Source organism: Ixodes scapularis, unplaced genomic scaffold (assembly GCF_016920785.2).
Source record: "Ixodes scapularis isolate PalLabHiFi unplaced genomic scaffold, ASM1692078v2 PGA_scaffold6__148_contigs__length_123643588, whole genome shotgun sequence".
Lineage (NCBI taxonomy): Eukaryota > Metazoa > Arthropoda > Arachnida > Ixodida > Ixodidae > Ixodes > Ixodes scapularis.
This window is the reverse complement of record NW_024609881.1, coordinates 116,467,339-116,483,973: the sequence shown is the minus strand read 5'-3', so window position 1 is coordinate 116,483,973 and position 16,635 is coordinate 116,467,339. Positions and strand designations below refer to the sequence as shown.

Here is a 16,635-nt window from a genome sequence, read left to right as displayed (position 1 = left end):
ATACCTCAAAAATGATGTCGATCGTCTGTCCAATGTTACCCTTTTTCCTTACTCAGGTAAGCTTCTTGACGTTTCTGGTTCAAATATCAACAAATATTCTTTTCGTTCATATATTCTTGGCAAGAGCTTTAAAATACAAGCAACCCTACTGTCAAAACGCAGCTGTATGCTCTCCACGAACTGTTACCATATGTTGAATAGAGTCTACCTTTACAGGGACAGTTAAATTTTGTTATCCTGCAGGTGAAACATGCAGAAATATGTAATACGCTCGAGCAATAAGAATTCTTTTCTAGTAAACGTCAAACATTTCATTTTGATCACATTTGCACATATATATGACATTACATAATCGTTGCCAAAAGGCTCAATACTTAAACCTGATGTGCGCAAGAGTCAAAAAGCAACAGAGTCCAGCCTTCTGCACATGTTAGCTGCTTCGCTCCTAGGGCAACCAGGTTAAATAAAAAATAACAACTTTGAATAACCTATATCACGTGTTAGACAACTCTCACCTGTTGTTGAACTTCATGTTTTATTGTTCACTGTTACAGGTTGTATTTGTGAGGGGTACGTATACGTTCATGCATCTTGCCGATTAGTAGTTATGTAAAGTGAAGACCAGAAATAAGTCGGTTTTTATAGAAATCCTCGAGCGAATTTTGCAGGTAAGCATGATTAGAGAACAACTAAGCGAGACAGAGTGAGAAAATAAACAACGTCAGAAAACCAAGTAACTTAGTATACAGGGTCCTATTCGCTCTTAAATTCCGTTCTTTTCGAGTATGTTTGAGTTTAAGAGCTTAAATTTTGAACAAAGATGTACCTGTTCTGACGACAGGCTACAAATGTTAATCTCGAAGGATTATTTTATTTATGTTCAGTTCTCGTTTGTTTCAAATGCCATGAAACCTGGACACAGATTATACTACATTCTGCAAATCTATAAAACTTAAAGTATTTGGACATTTAAAAAACTTAATGCACGAAAACAAGACGTAGAATGTGTTGTGGAAGCCAATGCGAGGGCTTTCTGGCAAAAACCTTCCTGTAATCAAGAAATTGATAACTTAGTACTTATATTAATATCCGCCAAACTGAGGTAGTTTGAACGAATAGGGGATGGAACGCACTTTTTTATGATATTGTTTCTGGGCCTCTTCAAAGCTAAAAAGGTGAAGCCTTAGGAACACCAGGAAAAACATTAATGCGAGCACCAGTGTTGTTTTTTTCACGCAGGACAAGAAAATGCAAATTTTCCAACAGGGATCGAAGAACCAGCTATTGAGGGCAAGTATATTTTCGCAGAAAGTATGACACTCTATTTCTATTACCACGCGAATAAAAGTTTTGTTGGCAGAACCATTTAAGCTATTAGATAAGTGTGAAATTTGTTATGAAGCGATTCCACAACGTCCGTTTTTTTTATAATAGTGTATGTTCCAGTAGGTAGTGTGAATTAAGAATTCCGAAGTTTTTCATTCAATAATCTCCTATTTGAAATCTGTTTGATATCCAGAGGTCATTGAAAGGCCTTAGTTTCAGAGGTTCTACATGGCTAATTATTAAATATGAGAGAGAAGATTTTCGTACTGTCTCAGTTGCCCCTTGCCTAGCGTTGCAAAGCATGCAGTGCTCTACCAGAGGGCAAGCAGGCGCGGGTTTAAAACATATGACGTCACAGACGAATGTGACGTCACGGGCGCAGTGTTGCCCAGACGTGTTTTGTTGACCTAATAACTGCCATTTCAGAAAACTAAAAAGTATTTTCCTAAAAATAATTGGCGTATGGCGTTTTTTTCCAATTAATAGAAAGTTTTAAAATAACGTACGCACTTTTAGCGCACGCTAGCTCTAAATTTAGCGCTTAGCGCACGTTACGCAAGAGAGTCTTAGAATAGCGTTTCTCCGCCGCGACGCAAAAGCCCAAGCATCTCGCGTTTGCAACGCCACCAAGATACAGTAACAATTTTTATTTCATACACGAAATGCTGTAACTTGAGAACAAAAAAAAAGTTTTCTTGGTCGAGAGTAACATTTTAGGTTTGTGTATACGGGAGAATGCGACTCGAGCGGTTGACCGGTCGTGTCCGCCTGCGTTGCGTGGGCAAGAGAGGTCTCGTGTACTGTCCTTCGCACACCGTACCTTCAGCGGTGATAGTTTCCCGGCTTACGGGGTTTTCCAAACCGAATGCAATGTAGTCCCGTATTGAAAATTGCAGTCGCGAGGATGCGCCGACTTCGCGCTCACGACGACGCCGCCAAAGCGGCCGCAGCCATGGTCCTGGGAGCCGCCATTTTTTAACTCTTCTCGTCTTTGCTTTAGCCAACTTCTCATTATGAATTTACATTGGAGGAGCGCAAAGGACTTTCTGCGTACGCTCATCATTTCCGAAAAATAGCGCACGCAAAGCGCAAAACGTGGTTTGCGTTCGGCGCATGCGCAGTGGCGACAACTCTATTCTTTACGCACGCAAAGCGTTAGCGTGCGCTATTCTAAAACTCCTTAATAAGTTGCCCTTAAAGGGACACTGACAGGGTATTTATTTCCGCCAAGTTTTTTATTTGTACATGACATATGAGAGTCCAACTACTCCACACACAGTTTCGGCTCGAAGTTCGACATCTTTCCTGCCAAAAACGGAAATCAGGATGCAGCAAATCCATTGCAGTTTTAGGTTTCCGTCCCATGAGGACCTCCGCAGGCGTTAGTCCAGTTATCCCGTCAGGTGTTGTGCGGTATTGCAGAAGGGCTCGTGAAATCTTTGTCTGAAAATCTCCCGAAGAAGCTTTCTTGAGTTTGTTCTTTATTGTCTGAACGGCCCTCTCTGCAGCCCCATTAGATGCCGGGTGATATGGGGGGATCCTCCCCATACCACGAATTCTATTCCTCTTCAGGAATTCCGCAAACACAGAACTTGTGAAGGCTGGTCCGTTGTCACTCACGATCAGGTCAGGCAATCCGTGCGTGGCAAATATTGATCGAAGACAATTCACCGTTGCCTCCGTCGAAGGTGAGGGAACGACAATCACCTCGAGCCACTTGGAATAAGCATCTACAAGGATTAAGAAATATCGTCCTTGAAATGGTCCCCCGAAATCTATATGAAGGCGTGACGAAGCTTTTTCGGGAAAGGGCCAAGGTGTCGTTGGCACGGGTTGTGGTGCTCGCTGGTGTTCCTGACACACAGAGCAGCTGTTGACCTTCACCTTAATGTCTTCGTCAATGCCATACCATCAAACGTGACTTCTTGCCACCGTCTTCATTTTGCTGATTCCTGGGTGTCCATCATGCAGGAGATCCAGCACACTTCCTGTTAGAATTTTCGGAACTACTACTCTCGTACCCCATAGCACGCAATTGTCTTGCACGCTGAGCTCCTGCGTTTTCGTAGCGTAGGGTTGCCACTCTGGTGTAGCGGGAAAAGTTGAACCGGCCCATAGCACCTCACGTATTTTCGACAACACCGGATCCCGTTCCGTAGCTGTCGCAATAACTTCTGGGGAGAGAATTTTGTAGTCACGTTCCAACATGAAAACATCTGCGGGCTTTGGCACTGTGAATTTCTTAGTCACCAGTGATAGGCGACTCAGCGCATCAGCATGACCAAGAGTTTTTCCAGAACGGTAGACCAACGCGTGGCTGTTGCTAGCTAGTTTCAAGGCCCACCTTTGGATTCTTGGTGAACACTGTGGGGGAATGCCTTTGTCAGCGACTAATAGTCCCAGCAGGGGCTTGTGGTCAGTGACTGCTTCAAAAGGTCGACCCCAGAGGTATTAATGAAATTTTACTATTCCAAACATGAATGCAACAGCCTCCTTGTCCAGGTGGCTGTAGTTCTGTTCTGCTGACATCAGACGACGTGATGCGAACGCAATAGGCTTCTCCTCGCCCATGGAACTCCTCTGCGCCAGTACAGCTCTAATTCCGTAGGGTGAAGCGTCGCAGCTTAGCACAAGGTTCTTCGTGAAGTCGTAATGTGCAAGGACACTAGCAGAAGTTACCTGCTCTTTGCTTCGCTCGAACACGCATTCTTGCTTTCCTGACCACTCCCAGCGTGCTCCTTTTCCCAGCAGCCGATGTAACAGCTCCAGGACACTTGAAAAATTGGGTAGAAATCTTCTGTAAAAAATTAGCCGGCCCAAAAAACTTTGCAGTTGCTTTGTGTCTTTTGGAGTTGGTGCCTTTACAATGGCTTCCACTTTACTTGGCGAAGGGTGAAGACCTGTGTGGTCGATCAGGTGTTCCAAATACTCCACCTTTGATGCAAAATACTCGCACTTCTCAAACTTCACCTTCAATCCTGCATTTGTTAGCCGCTGAAGTACTTTTTCCAGATTTCTCATGTGGTGCGAGTCATCCATTCCAGTTACTAAGATGTCATCAAAGTAGACGACAACGTGCCTGGTCACCAAGCAGGTTTTTCATTTCTCGCTGGAAAATTGCTGGCGCTGATGAAACACCAAAAGGTAGCCTTGTGTACTCAAACAATCATTTGTGGGTATTTATAGTGACGTACTTCCTTGAGGCCGGAGAGAGTACCACCTGCTGGTAAGCATCTTTGAGGTCCAACTTGGAGAACTTGATGCCTCCGGAGAGCTTTGTCCAAAGCTCTTCGATCTCGGTATCGGGTACGTTTCCACCTGGGCTGCTGCGTTTATGGTGACCTTAAAGTCTCCGCAGATTCGCACTCGAACATCTCTTTTTAGTACCGGGACAATCGGTGCTGCCCAGTCAGATGTCCTGACTTGCTTCAACATTCCTTCCCGTTCTAGTCGTCGAAGCTCTTGAGTGACCAGATCTTGCAATGAAAGGGGACTGGTCGTGGCTTGAAGAACCGGGGTCTTGATCCATCTGGCACGTAATTCTTGGCTTCCACGTTCTTCTGCAGACCCGGCCCACCAGAAAACACCTCTGGAAATTTTCTGAAAAGACCATCTGTTGATGTATTAAGTAGATTTACGACGTCAGCAACAGGTAGACCCAGAGCTTGTATCCAGTTTCGTCCCAGCAGAGTTGGGGAAGTTCCGCCAACGACGAACAGAGGAAGAAGAACTTCTCGATCGTTGTACTTCACCAGGATCTCGGCGCAACCTTGAACTGGTGTCAACTCTCCTGAGTACTCTCTAAGAACGACATTGGAGGGGACAACCTTCACATCCGGCAACAATTCTTGTAAACGTCTCTCTTCCATTACGGAGACGCCTGCCCCAGTGTCGAGTTCCATGTCAACTGGTTTGCCTTGAATAATGACCGTTATAATAATTGGAGGAAACTGAGATGCTTTCAGTTGCCACATGTTGTACGTTGGGGGATCATCGTCACTGTCCTGATCGTTGGGGTCGTCGAGGCTGTGAACTGGAACCGCCGATGGCGCCTTTTTCGACCGTCGTCCTGGCGAGTTCTGATAGTCTCGCGCAGCTTTCCCATCCTTCTTGACGCTTCTTGACTCGTCATGGGATCTTGCTGTGCAGACCGCTGAGAGGTGGCCAACCTTTTTGCAGTTGTGGCATGTCATATTAGCATAACAACATGCTGCTGAGCCGTGTAACTTTTCGCTGTGACGACATCGAGACAGTCTAGATGACTGCTCTGATAGGTGGTTGGTTTCGACAGCTGAGGTCGTCCCAGCCCGGCACGCGATTGCCTGGGAATCTTTTGTCGCGGCTTCCATGGCTACAACGACCTTGACCGCTTTCTCAAATGTCAGTTCTGCATCTTCCAAAAGTCGGGTCTGCATGAGGTCATTATTGATGCCACAGACTAGCCGATCTCGAAGCGCTCGGGCAGTCCGAGCCGAGGCTGATAGCCAGCCATACATCCCATCCTCGTCGCCAATGTGATATTTCCTAGAAATATCCTAATTAAGAGACCGAACGCGAAGTGATGTATGGCTGGCTATCAGCCTCGGCTCGGACTGCCCGAGCGCCGTCGTCGTCGTCTTTATTCACACCGTTCTCCGCACCTCGATACATAACAAAAAGTTTAAACGATATTGTGCCCAGCGTGACCGCAGATCTCTGGCGATTGGTGCGCGTTACATGTCACGTGCGAGATGGATGGTTGATTGTAGGAGGATTCCTTGCAGGCTTGCGCGCGCTCCGTCCGGTAGGTTTTATCAGATCGAAGGCTAGACGAAGGCTAGCTACGGTCACGTGATGTGGTCATGTTGGGCTGATAAGTGAGGAGAGTAAGGAGGAAAATGAGAAAGAGGCGAGGCGTCAAGGGAGCATGGCTTGTGGAGGCTACGCGGCTGACGTCCTGCCCTCTCCTACCCTTCTATCCTCCATGTTGGGGGGAGTGGGAGGGCGCTCATGATGTAAGTGTACATGGCGCTCCGCCCCCCATGAAGAGCCCAGTCCCCCTCCTAAAGGAAAGAAAAAGTTCTGATTACGCATCAAGGCTTTTTTGTACATATGTTTTCGTAAATTATTAGGTTCTGGAGTTCACTTAGTTTATCACTCATCTAAACTAATCATACTTTCAGAAAAAGACCTACAGTTTAATCTAGAAGATGTGGCGGTGGAGTTTTTGTATAATTATGCAAAAGAACGAGGTGACACCTTATGGGATTTTGATATTACGGGGGACTCCAATAAACGCCCAACAAATCCTAAAAGGTATGCAGTCCATTATTTTATAACTTGTAGCGTTTCTCTTTTAGTCCCAATTTGGAACACGAATTAGGTGCATTTTACATTAAAAACAAGAATACATTTAGTTTCTGACTAATTTGATAGAAAGCACAGAGTGCTTAGACTTTTTTTACGGATGGGATTGCATGAACATCAATATAAATTACTCATCGACTTCGATTAGGAAGTCTGTTTCTTCCTTCTTTAACGCATCTTCTGACTCCGCCATTATTGTTTGTATTGTAATTGGATGATATTGTTTTACAGCCTGTATTTTATTAACATGAATTACTCAATTTTTAATACACCCTGTTAATAAATAATTTTATTTCCGGAGCATGGAGACGTGCAGAAAAGTGCAACGTTGCAAAAAAAAAAAAAAAGAAAAAAAAAAAAGAAAAGACAAACATTAGTTGACCCATTCTCAATTGTTACCTTAGCATCGTCTTCTGAGCTAATAAAATAATATTCATTTTCAATCATGCGGTGAAAGAAATGTAGGCATACCGTGTCCTGACTAAAATAAGGACATCACAGCCAATGAAAGTTTGAGGTTCAGCTAAATCTTTCAGATTAATTGAGCAGCCAAAGACTCGGTTATGCTCTTGCCAAAATGAAATGCTTTAACCAAACTGACTCCTATAGCCGAATACGTTGAAGTGTAACTTTCCGTCGAATTGGAATTCCTGGCAGAAGTAAAAACAAAGCCGCACCTTAAGAATTCGGCCAAGCTGTAATTTCTTTCAGTCGAAGTAAGGTATTGAAGGGATGAGCATTTCAATGTTTAAGTGGTGCTTTGAGCGTATTTTGACACAGTGGAATCTCGTTAATCTGAGCCCGAGGGGGACTGGAACCTTGTTCGATTAATGCAAACTTTGAATTACCGGGAGTAGCCTTCCTAGAAACAGCTAGTGCGGGACCTGCATGATAGTTTGAATTATCCGCGAGTTTGAATTAAGAGGGTTAGAATTAACGAGATTCCGCTTCATTGTCTAACCAATGAGGTAATCTCATCAGATGAACCACTTCACGAAAAGAACGGCAGGACGTGTCATGCAAACGTTCGGCCTCCAACACGCACCTTCGTGCCTTCCGTCGTGCTTCGGCACTTGAGGTGGACGAACCTCCGAAGCGTTGTCGAAGCTTGGAAGATCGTGCTGGAGGCGGGACAGCAGAATATTCCCCCTGCCCTTTTCACTTGGTTAGTGACTGTGGCAGAAGGAGGGTGCGAACGAGTATTTAACATGGCACGTTGTTTTCATTTTACACGCAGACCTCCTGTTACAGCGAAGATGTCCGAACTGAAATATCTACAAGCGGAAACGGTTTCGACGAAGCCCATGGTTGCCTACACGCAGCTGTTCCACAACGGGCAGCCAGATCGCAACAACACCGCGACCATTAGCAGAGAGTTTAAGCACCAGAATACCTACACGCACACGGTGGAAAGAGGAATCGACACCGGGCTGAAGGGAGAGTGGAGCGCCGGGGTGCCAGAAATGTTCGGGTTCCGTACCGAAATTTCGATCAAATTCTCGACTTTATGGGGAAGTTCAGAGACTAAGACCACAGAAACCACGTACAGCCTGAACCAGATAGTCTCTATACCACCAGAGTCGACGGTCAGAGTTCAATGGCTCATTTCCGAAGAAGTGATGGTGCGTATCTTGAACCCTTTTATTTGTTAAAGCATGAAATGAATTTTAACCGTACCCCCAATCCCAAAATGTTTCCCGTCCGTCCGTCCGTCTGTCTATACGTTTTCCGCTAAATTTAGAATGATAAGTGATGTCACTTCGCCTATACCCGAATTCAAATTCGACTCTAAAGTTGGCGTGAAAATTGGTGTTACGTGACCTGATATCACGTGACCTATAGACCAATTCAGTTTCTTCGCTAAATTTGGCAGGGAAATGAATGTCATGTGATCGCACGTCACGTTATGTATATGTTTGTATATATAAACATATATGACATCTTTAAGTCGTGGGGAGCCCGACTCGCTTTGAGTTGATCTTAATTTCGGGTTGGAATTGATTGATTGAAATCGTGTCTTTATTGATAAGAAAGGTTCCCCTGCCTATGGTCTGGTGAACATGAGGCAAGAGGGAGGGGGATTGTGGAGGGTTGTAGGGAGAGAGGATTATGATGATTATTGGGTTAGATGAACTGATTGACCCCGGATGTCCTGATAAATCTTATCAGTGAATTCAGGATTTGCCTTCTACGTTGTGCCTGTCCTTTCGGGTGGGTCCAGGCTTCTAAATTCCTTGGTTTCGCCTTGCTCGTTAGTGAGGTCCACGCGTCTTGTCTTCCGATGAAGGCAACCAACCAACCAGTTTAACAATCGTAAATGAACCACCACCAAATCTTTTCCTGGTGTCCTTAACAGTGATGACGAATTAATACTAACTTGATATGATGCTGACAAATAGCATAAATACAATATGTGTTGGGCTACCATACGGATGAAGCCTGTGGTTGCGCTAGTCCCACGCACATCATCCCTACTCCCATCACACACATACAACATACGAAAATCACACAGTTCATGTGTACGCAGCTCGACGCTTCCGGCGTGTCCCGGTCTTTGTCAGCCTTATCGAGCTATAAAAACGTAAACTTTTACTTCTTAAACCGACTGTTAGTTGTCCCCACTCACCTGCTCTATTTAGATTAGTCGGTGACGATATATGGATGGAAATAACTTGGTATCAAGTTTCATCTCTAATACGTGTTCATTCCTTTCAGATTTGTCTTGATACTTAGCAGGTCATAGGCAGTGTGCGCGCGTTAATGATTATTTTTCATCTATTATGCCGATCAGATATGGTGTGAACCTATAGTATATCAATATTGGCGATGCCATTAATTGTGTAATGTATACTGACAAGTTTACACCACTCTGTTCCTCTCTGTCGTGGAGGAAGAGAACGTTAATATCAAGGGAAATAGAATGATCTGGAAATTCGCAAAATAGTCAAAGTCGAGCGTACCTAAGAATAATGAAAAAGAAAAACATAGGCAATTTTATTTCGATCAATCAGTAAACATGTCACGCTAAACAAACCTCTCCAGTTTAATTCAATGCTGACTGAACGGGCGAGAGAACATAAAACAGCCGGCGTTATATCTTTAGAAAATGTATCTTGGGATTATCATAAAAGCATATTACCAGTAAGTTATGCAAAATTGTCGGTGTTCTTGCTAGATATCGTGCCATTCTTCCCGTAAATATGAAATTGTATAATACAGTATTTTACTCTCAAATAAATAATTGTCATATTGTCTGGGGTACGAAGACAAAATCAAATTTTAATAACAGACGACTACTTCAAAAGAAAGCTTTCCGCTTTATTGGAAACTTTTATTACTTATTCCAAACAAAATCATCATTTTCAGAATACGAAATTCTCCAGGTACACTTGTTTTTCATCACCCGAAGTGGTTAGCTTTTTAAGCATACACCAAATTTAAACGGATATATAAAACCACCATCCTAACCATCGTTGGGTGGTTATATAGAAGATATCTCGTTATGGAAGAACTCCACAATGGAATATCTCATAATCGCACAAATTGCAGTTTGCAATTTCTCCGTTATAACCTACCTAGATTACTCAATAAATATTATATAGCTAGCATTGGCATTTATATTTTACACCAGAAATCACTGTATGCCTCCTTTTTCGTATAATGTGTATGCTTTTAAGTAAACCGTTCAGCTAATGCATTATCTGTATATACTTGATACTTCGACTATTTGATGTATCTCCGTCACCATCTGTCAAACGCTCGTTTTCTGGACGTTGTCAAGCCAACAAAGATTGGCTTTTTTTTTTTTTGCTCGAGGTTGGGCATGTGTACATGCGGATGCAAATAAAACTGATTTTATTTTAGCTTCATATGGTCTTTATGGTGCCTATATGCTTTATAAAGATCCAAACTGCGTTTAACGGTTCAGTGCTAAAAGCCGAGCATGACGGTTTTCTGCGGAAACCCAGCGTACATATTATGTTCTCGAGCGCAATTCGGACATAACTTGATTTTAAATAAACCATTAAACAGAATGTCATAGAACTTTACACGAAGGTGTATTTAGCTGGTGCATTGATCCTACTCAAAATTGGCGAGTGCAAAATTCTGGCAAAGAAATAAAAAATAAACAAACAAAAAATAAACACAAAAAAATCTTATTTTCTATGCGCGGGAGAAAGACAGAACCGAATTGTTGGGTTGGGTTGGTTCTGCTTTCGAGTTTTTGTACCGTGTGGTGCCTCGTGTGAGTATCATTGTCAACCGGACGGTTTGCTCCTGTTTCTCTCCCGCGCGCGAGCGCACACACACACGCACACGCACACGCACACACACACACACACACACACACACACACACACACACACACACACGAAAAGTCTTTTTTATTGCATTTTGTTTTTTAGAAACCTGCACTCACAAACTTTTAGTATAGAATCAATCTTCCACCTAAATACACCTCTGTGAAAATGTCCATCACACTCTGCTCAATGACGTATTTATACAATTTGTTTTACGCCCGCATAACGCTGGCGAACACCCTACATACATCCCCAAAAAAAGTTGGAGCATACGTCCCTAAAAAAAGGTAAAAGAAAAAGATTTATTGTCGGCAACCGCGGACATTGTTATATCCCCTGGAATAAAAAGAAAAAGACGGTAATATTACAGGATCAATTATCGCTAGCTACAACCCTATAGGTACCTTCATTTCTGAGCCCGACGAGTCTTTTTTGCACTTGAGTCCTATAGGGAGAACTTGCGCAATATATTGCATTTCTGCCTACCAGGATAAAACAGCGTGATATTCCCGAGTGTCGTAAAGGCTTGAACTCGTGGAAGGCATCTGACTTAAAATTGCATTATTTCCTTCACAAAACTGCGGTCTGCCGGCCACAGATACAAAGATGTGCTCCAAAATTTTGGCATAGTAAAAAAAAAATAATAATTAAGTGTTAGAACTATCGTAGCAAATTAGACGCACGTTTAATGAAATAATTTGGAACTCTCCTTTTAGCTTTAGTTGCGAAAATGACTATAGCTATGACTACAAACGGCTGGATCAAGAACAGCGTTTCACTACTTACTTTTTGAATTGTCTTCCAATAGCAAGCCCTAAACCGGGCACAAAAAAATGGTCTATTGAATGTGCTCTATTGAAATTCAAGCCGTTTTGAATCTCCGTGAAACAACATTGACGTTCCCCATTTCCTGGAGCCGAAGAGTATGATTTGAACGCAGTCCTTTGTAAAGCACTGACACGCAGCACTCGTTTACGACATGGGCTGAGCCGAGTTCGCACCGAACGACGACGTGTCCCATTCGTACTTAAAATGGGTTCCCAAACAGTGGTGACCTCGGATAATTGACTCAGCAGACACCAGATGGCGCGCATTTTTGAGAAGGGACAATTCGAGTGTCTGGCTCCATGTTTTCTTTTAACTACACACGGTGGTATTTTCTTTCCATCTATTTCAGGAAGTTCCATGGGACGCCCTGATGTATCTGACGGGATATTTCGGCGGATATTTTCAAAGAGGCGATAACAGGTTCTGGGTCTTTTTCCCTGTCGGAAAACTGAAACATCCTTACGTAGAGAAGCAGTCTGAAGACTCCATTTTGTTCAAGGCCAAAGGGAGGTTCAGCGGTGTCAAAGCCAAGAACAATTATGTAGTTACGAGAGAACGGCGACATTACCAATGAACAAACTGAATGAGGCATTCATTCATTCATTTATTCATTCAAGTTTAATGTGGAAAACGCTAAACGTTCAATGCAACCAATCAAGAATGAAAAATAAAATATTAATTCCTCCCCCCCCCCCCCTTGCCACTTGAGTTTTCGCCGTGCCACAATCTTTTCGATTTAAGTCCATCAACAATGAGTATTAAAGAAAATAAGACTGGTTCTTACACCGGCTACAACATATGATTGGGAGGGCGGTCATAAAAAGTCACAACATGCTTAAAACCGATTTTTAGCCTCTCCGGTCCTAAGAGGTCGCGCGTAGGAACCAGACTGCATACACTAAAGGCCTGTTCAAACTCTTGCGACCGAGTTAGACCGAGAGAGACCAGACCGGCTTTTAAGTCTCTTGCGACTTCTTAGGACCAGCTCCGCTGCATCGCATGTGGTCCTAAGAAGTCGCAAAAGGCTTAAAAACCGGTCTGGTCCCTCTCGGTCGAAGTCGGTCGCAAGAGTGTGAACGGGCCTTTAAGTTTTGTTGAACTGGACTGTGAGATATAATTTCAGCGTCTCACCCTCACCATTTGACCTTTTATATAGTGTCAGTCAATCGGGTTACCAACCATCGCATAAAAAAAAAAAATCATTTTAGCGGGACTGATTGTTTGTAAAAACTAAAGTGAGCTTGTTTCTTAGAGTGCAGCTTTTCAAAACGAGGGCTGAGTCAGGACACTTAAACTCTCCGTTCCTGCTCGATGTTGAGCTCCGATATGTATTTTTATTTCATCGGAGTCAAAGCAGTCACCGTTTGCCCTTAATGGTGACGTTGTCGAGTAGGCTGATGGCAAGACCTAATTCGCATCTTCTTATTCCGCTCCCCGAAGAAACTGTAGAATGTATTTCAAACAAATTCACATAATCGTTCATTGAACAATGCGGTATAGAACGTTGGAGGCAAATGTCGCTGCTATTTATTTTCGTACAATTTCCAAGTGGCTGCCGTTTGTGCCCTTCTCTAGCTGGATTTTTTTTTTTGTTAACTTTTGTTTCTTTTTATGTTCTGCTGGATGCATGACATGCTTGGTCTTGTTTTTATGTTCTGTTGGATGCATGACATGCTCATCATCCCTTCACAGCCAATGAAAATGCGACATTAGCCGACACTACCGCCGGAGATCCAATCACGATACAGGAAGATAAGGAGTCATTTGCCACGCGTACTGCGTGTACCCGTTGTGGGTGTTGTGCCTTCATTGTTATATTTTCATATATTAGGATAACTTCGTCTTCTTCTATGCTATCTGTTCATTCCCTTAACTTCTTTATCATCATCATCATTTTGAATAAAGAGTCTCATGAGAGCAGCGCAGATGATTGGACGTTTCTTCCCAACCCGCCGGATCCATCGAGGACTCCACATTCTTTTGGCGACCGGATGGACGACGGATTCGGCATTAAAACTCCTCAAGACTTCTTTAGTCAACCAGGGAAGTCGGGAATTCCCTCAAAGCAATGGATTTCGCTCTTCGAATGCTTCAGGGGGGCATGTGGTGCTCACGCACTGCCCTCGGAATGTTGTCGATACCTGGGGCCCTATGTCGCGCTTTTTGGACTTCCACGGCGACTAGAGAGAAGGAAGTGACGTCAAGAACGCAGCAAACACAGATTCGATGTTGATTGGTGAGAGTCACTGGTGACGAATTTCCGCAGAAGAAAACAGAGCTCACTTTTTCTTTGTTTTTCTGGGCCACCAAGCCTCAAGTGAGTGTTCTCCTTCCTGAGTAAATCTGCCTACCCTGCTCAGTTGCATAATGACCAGCGCGCGATCGATTCCATAGAGAGTAATGACTCTGGAGCATCGAACTTTTCACACACGAACGCCTAAGTGGCACGAGGCAACTCAACGCGACAATTGGCTCTGCGTGAATTGTGGATTTGGTGTTAACCACTGCCAAAGCTACGATACCCTTTTGACCCACAGTACCACGTGAATCGGGGCACCACCATCGGCTCCTATCAATCAGAAAAAATAATGAGGCAGACCAAACCAACCAGCCAGAGACATGGCGCAAGCGATTTGAGGTCGTGTGGGAGTTTCCCGAGGGACTTAGGGAAGGGGGGGGGGGGGGGAAGGAAGGTGGCATTGAAGGACAAAGAAAATAAATGTTGTGGTCCGGAAGGAACTGAGTCCCTTCAATGCTGGCCTTGTCAGGGGTAAATAAATTCAATCTGTTCAAGCATTTGACTGTCTTTGCAGAAACAGTGCAACATTGGGGAAGCCGGAACAAGGTGCCTGTTCAGTAACTCATCACTAACATGTCGACAGACAGTCCTGTCACAAATGATCGAGGACTTCGAAAAGCTCTGAGGTGCCTGGGTTTTGAGGATTCTTAATCTTCATCAGCCCAAGTACTGCTGATCTACAAGCACTCTCAACTGCAAAATAAAAGAAAGACAACATCTGGCTTTGTTTTTGTGCATCTATATGACAATGGTACTGTTTGCAAGTGGTATCACCAGCAAGTGGCACCACCAGCAAGTGGTACCACTTGCAAAAATTTCCACTTGGGTCGCCACTGCCAATAATTAGTAAATCCTACATGAGGAGTACTTTGTGTTCATCCTATTATCAAACTGCTCGTCGCTAACTTGCGAATCAAGAAGAGGTACTGGAATTGAGATGACCGCGGCGCGTCTCGTCAACGCATGGAGCAGGTCTCTGCCCCTGTGTGAAAATATTTAGACCCGACTGCTGCCCGGGACGTTTTGTATACTTCTGTTATCAGATAAGCTCACGTTGATTACAAAGGTTGACTGCTACACAGGATGTGCATGGCAGACTGGCCGCTGCCTATGCGAAATGATTCTGATAAGAGCCGCACGCACCCGCGGCTCTTCTGATGTGTCTCACGCTTTGAATTTCATAGAACATACGAAATTCCTTCCTTCTCTTGCGTTCTTGCCTGCCCACTGCCCCGGAATGCACTGGCGAAGCTTATCATCGGAATTTCGGTTCGGAAACAAGGGGAGATAATCGCAGACACGAAGCTGCAAACAAAGCAAGATTTTATTTCATAACCATGACACTCAGTACAAAAAGAAAGAACAAATACCCGGAACGGCCCGAAAATTAACTTGATGCTCCTCTAACGCGAACACAAAGTAATCACGAAGATGCCAAAGATATTCTCGAAAGGTCAGCTTTAAAGAACGAACAATCGCACATCATTCGCGTTGACACAACCGAGAACAATAAAACAGCGATTTGATAAACAAGTGTTGGAGAGTGTGCAGACTTTCAGAACGAATATAAAAGAAAAGAGTGAACACAACAAAACAATTACAGGAAGATCCATTTGGTGGATTCCTAGAAAATCCGTTAGCATGACCTTTGGAAACACCACACGCGTCCCCCTTTGGGAAACGCTAACGCTGACCCCTTCACTTTTTTGTTCTGGTTTTGTTTTTCTTGTTGTTTTTCTCTTTTGTCTTTCTATTTTGCTTTTCTATTTTTTTGCGACTTCTTTTTGGCCTGATTGCGGGGTCAGTGTTAGCGTTTCCCAAAGGGGGACGTGCATGGCGTTTCCCAGCGGTCACGCTAACGAATTTCCTAAGAATCCAGCGATCAATCTCCCAGTAATTTTTTTCACCACTTTTCGGTACTCTGCCTGTCAGCGTACGTCGAAGCCCTGAGATACGGCCACCATATCACTATTGCAAAGAACCACATCCCTAATACTCGTGGAAGGAACTGCATACATATCACTCGTAGAGTGAACCGCATCCATATTTTTAACTACACACAGATCACAGCCCACGCAACGTTAGTACGGAAACCCAGAGCGAAGAACAACCGGCGACGGCAGAGTGGCAGCTGAGCACGCCCGCATTTTACCGTTCCGCGACTTCTACTAGATAACAAAGCCGTAGTGCTGAATGAGATCGTGTCATCAGAGAAGGCCAACGCTGGGCACAGAGTGGACACGACGATTGCGTTAATGTTCGGCTCAAACTTGACTCGAAGCCGAGCGCTGACGCTGCACTTGTTTCCAATCTGTGTCCAGCGTTGGCCTCCTCTGATGACGCAATCTCATTCAGCACTACAGCCTTGTTATCTAGGTGGTGTTGCGCGGCGACGCCTCCACTCCAGCTCCGCGCCAGCTGTGCGCGCGACTTTGACGTAAACGAAAGTGCTTGGTTTGACGAAAAACCGGCGGTGTCTGTCAGTTTGTCAGCGCCACGAGAGAGGGAGAAGTTGACGCGGGCTGACGTCACAGC

At 44.2% G+C, this 16,635-nt stretch overlaps 1 protein-coding gene across 1 annotated transcript; it reads left to right on the top strand.

The window, feature by feature from the left end:
* Positions 1–14: 14 nt before the first annotated feature.
* On the top strand, positions 15–12,375 carry LOC120842418. Its single transcript, XM_040213524.1, has 6 exons — positions 15–56; positions 555–570; positions 1,240–1,290; positions 6,489–6,621; positions 7,910–8,294; positions 12,151–12,375. Exons 1-6 carry the CDS (start codon positions 15–17, stop codon positions 12,373–12,375), a joined length of 852 nt encoding a protein of 283 aa, XP_040069458.1.
* The last annotated feature ends 4,260 nt before the right edge of the window (positions 12,376–16,635 follow it).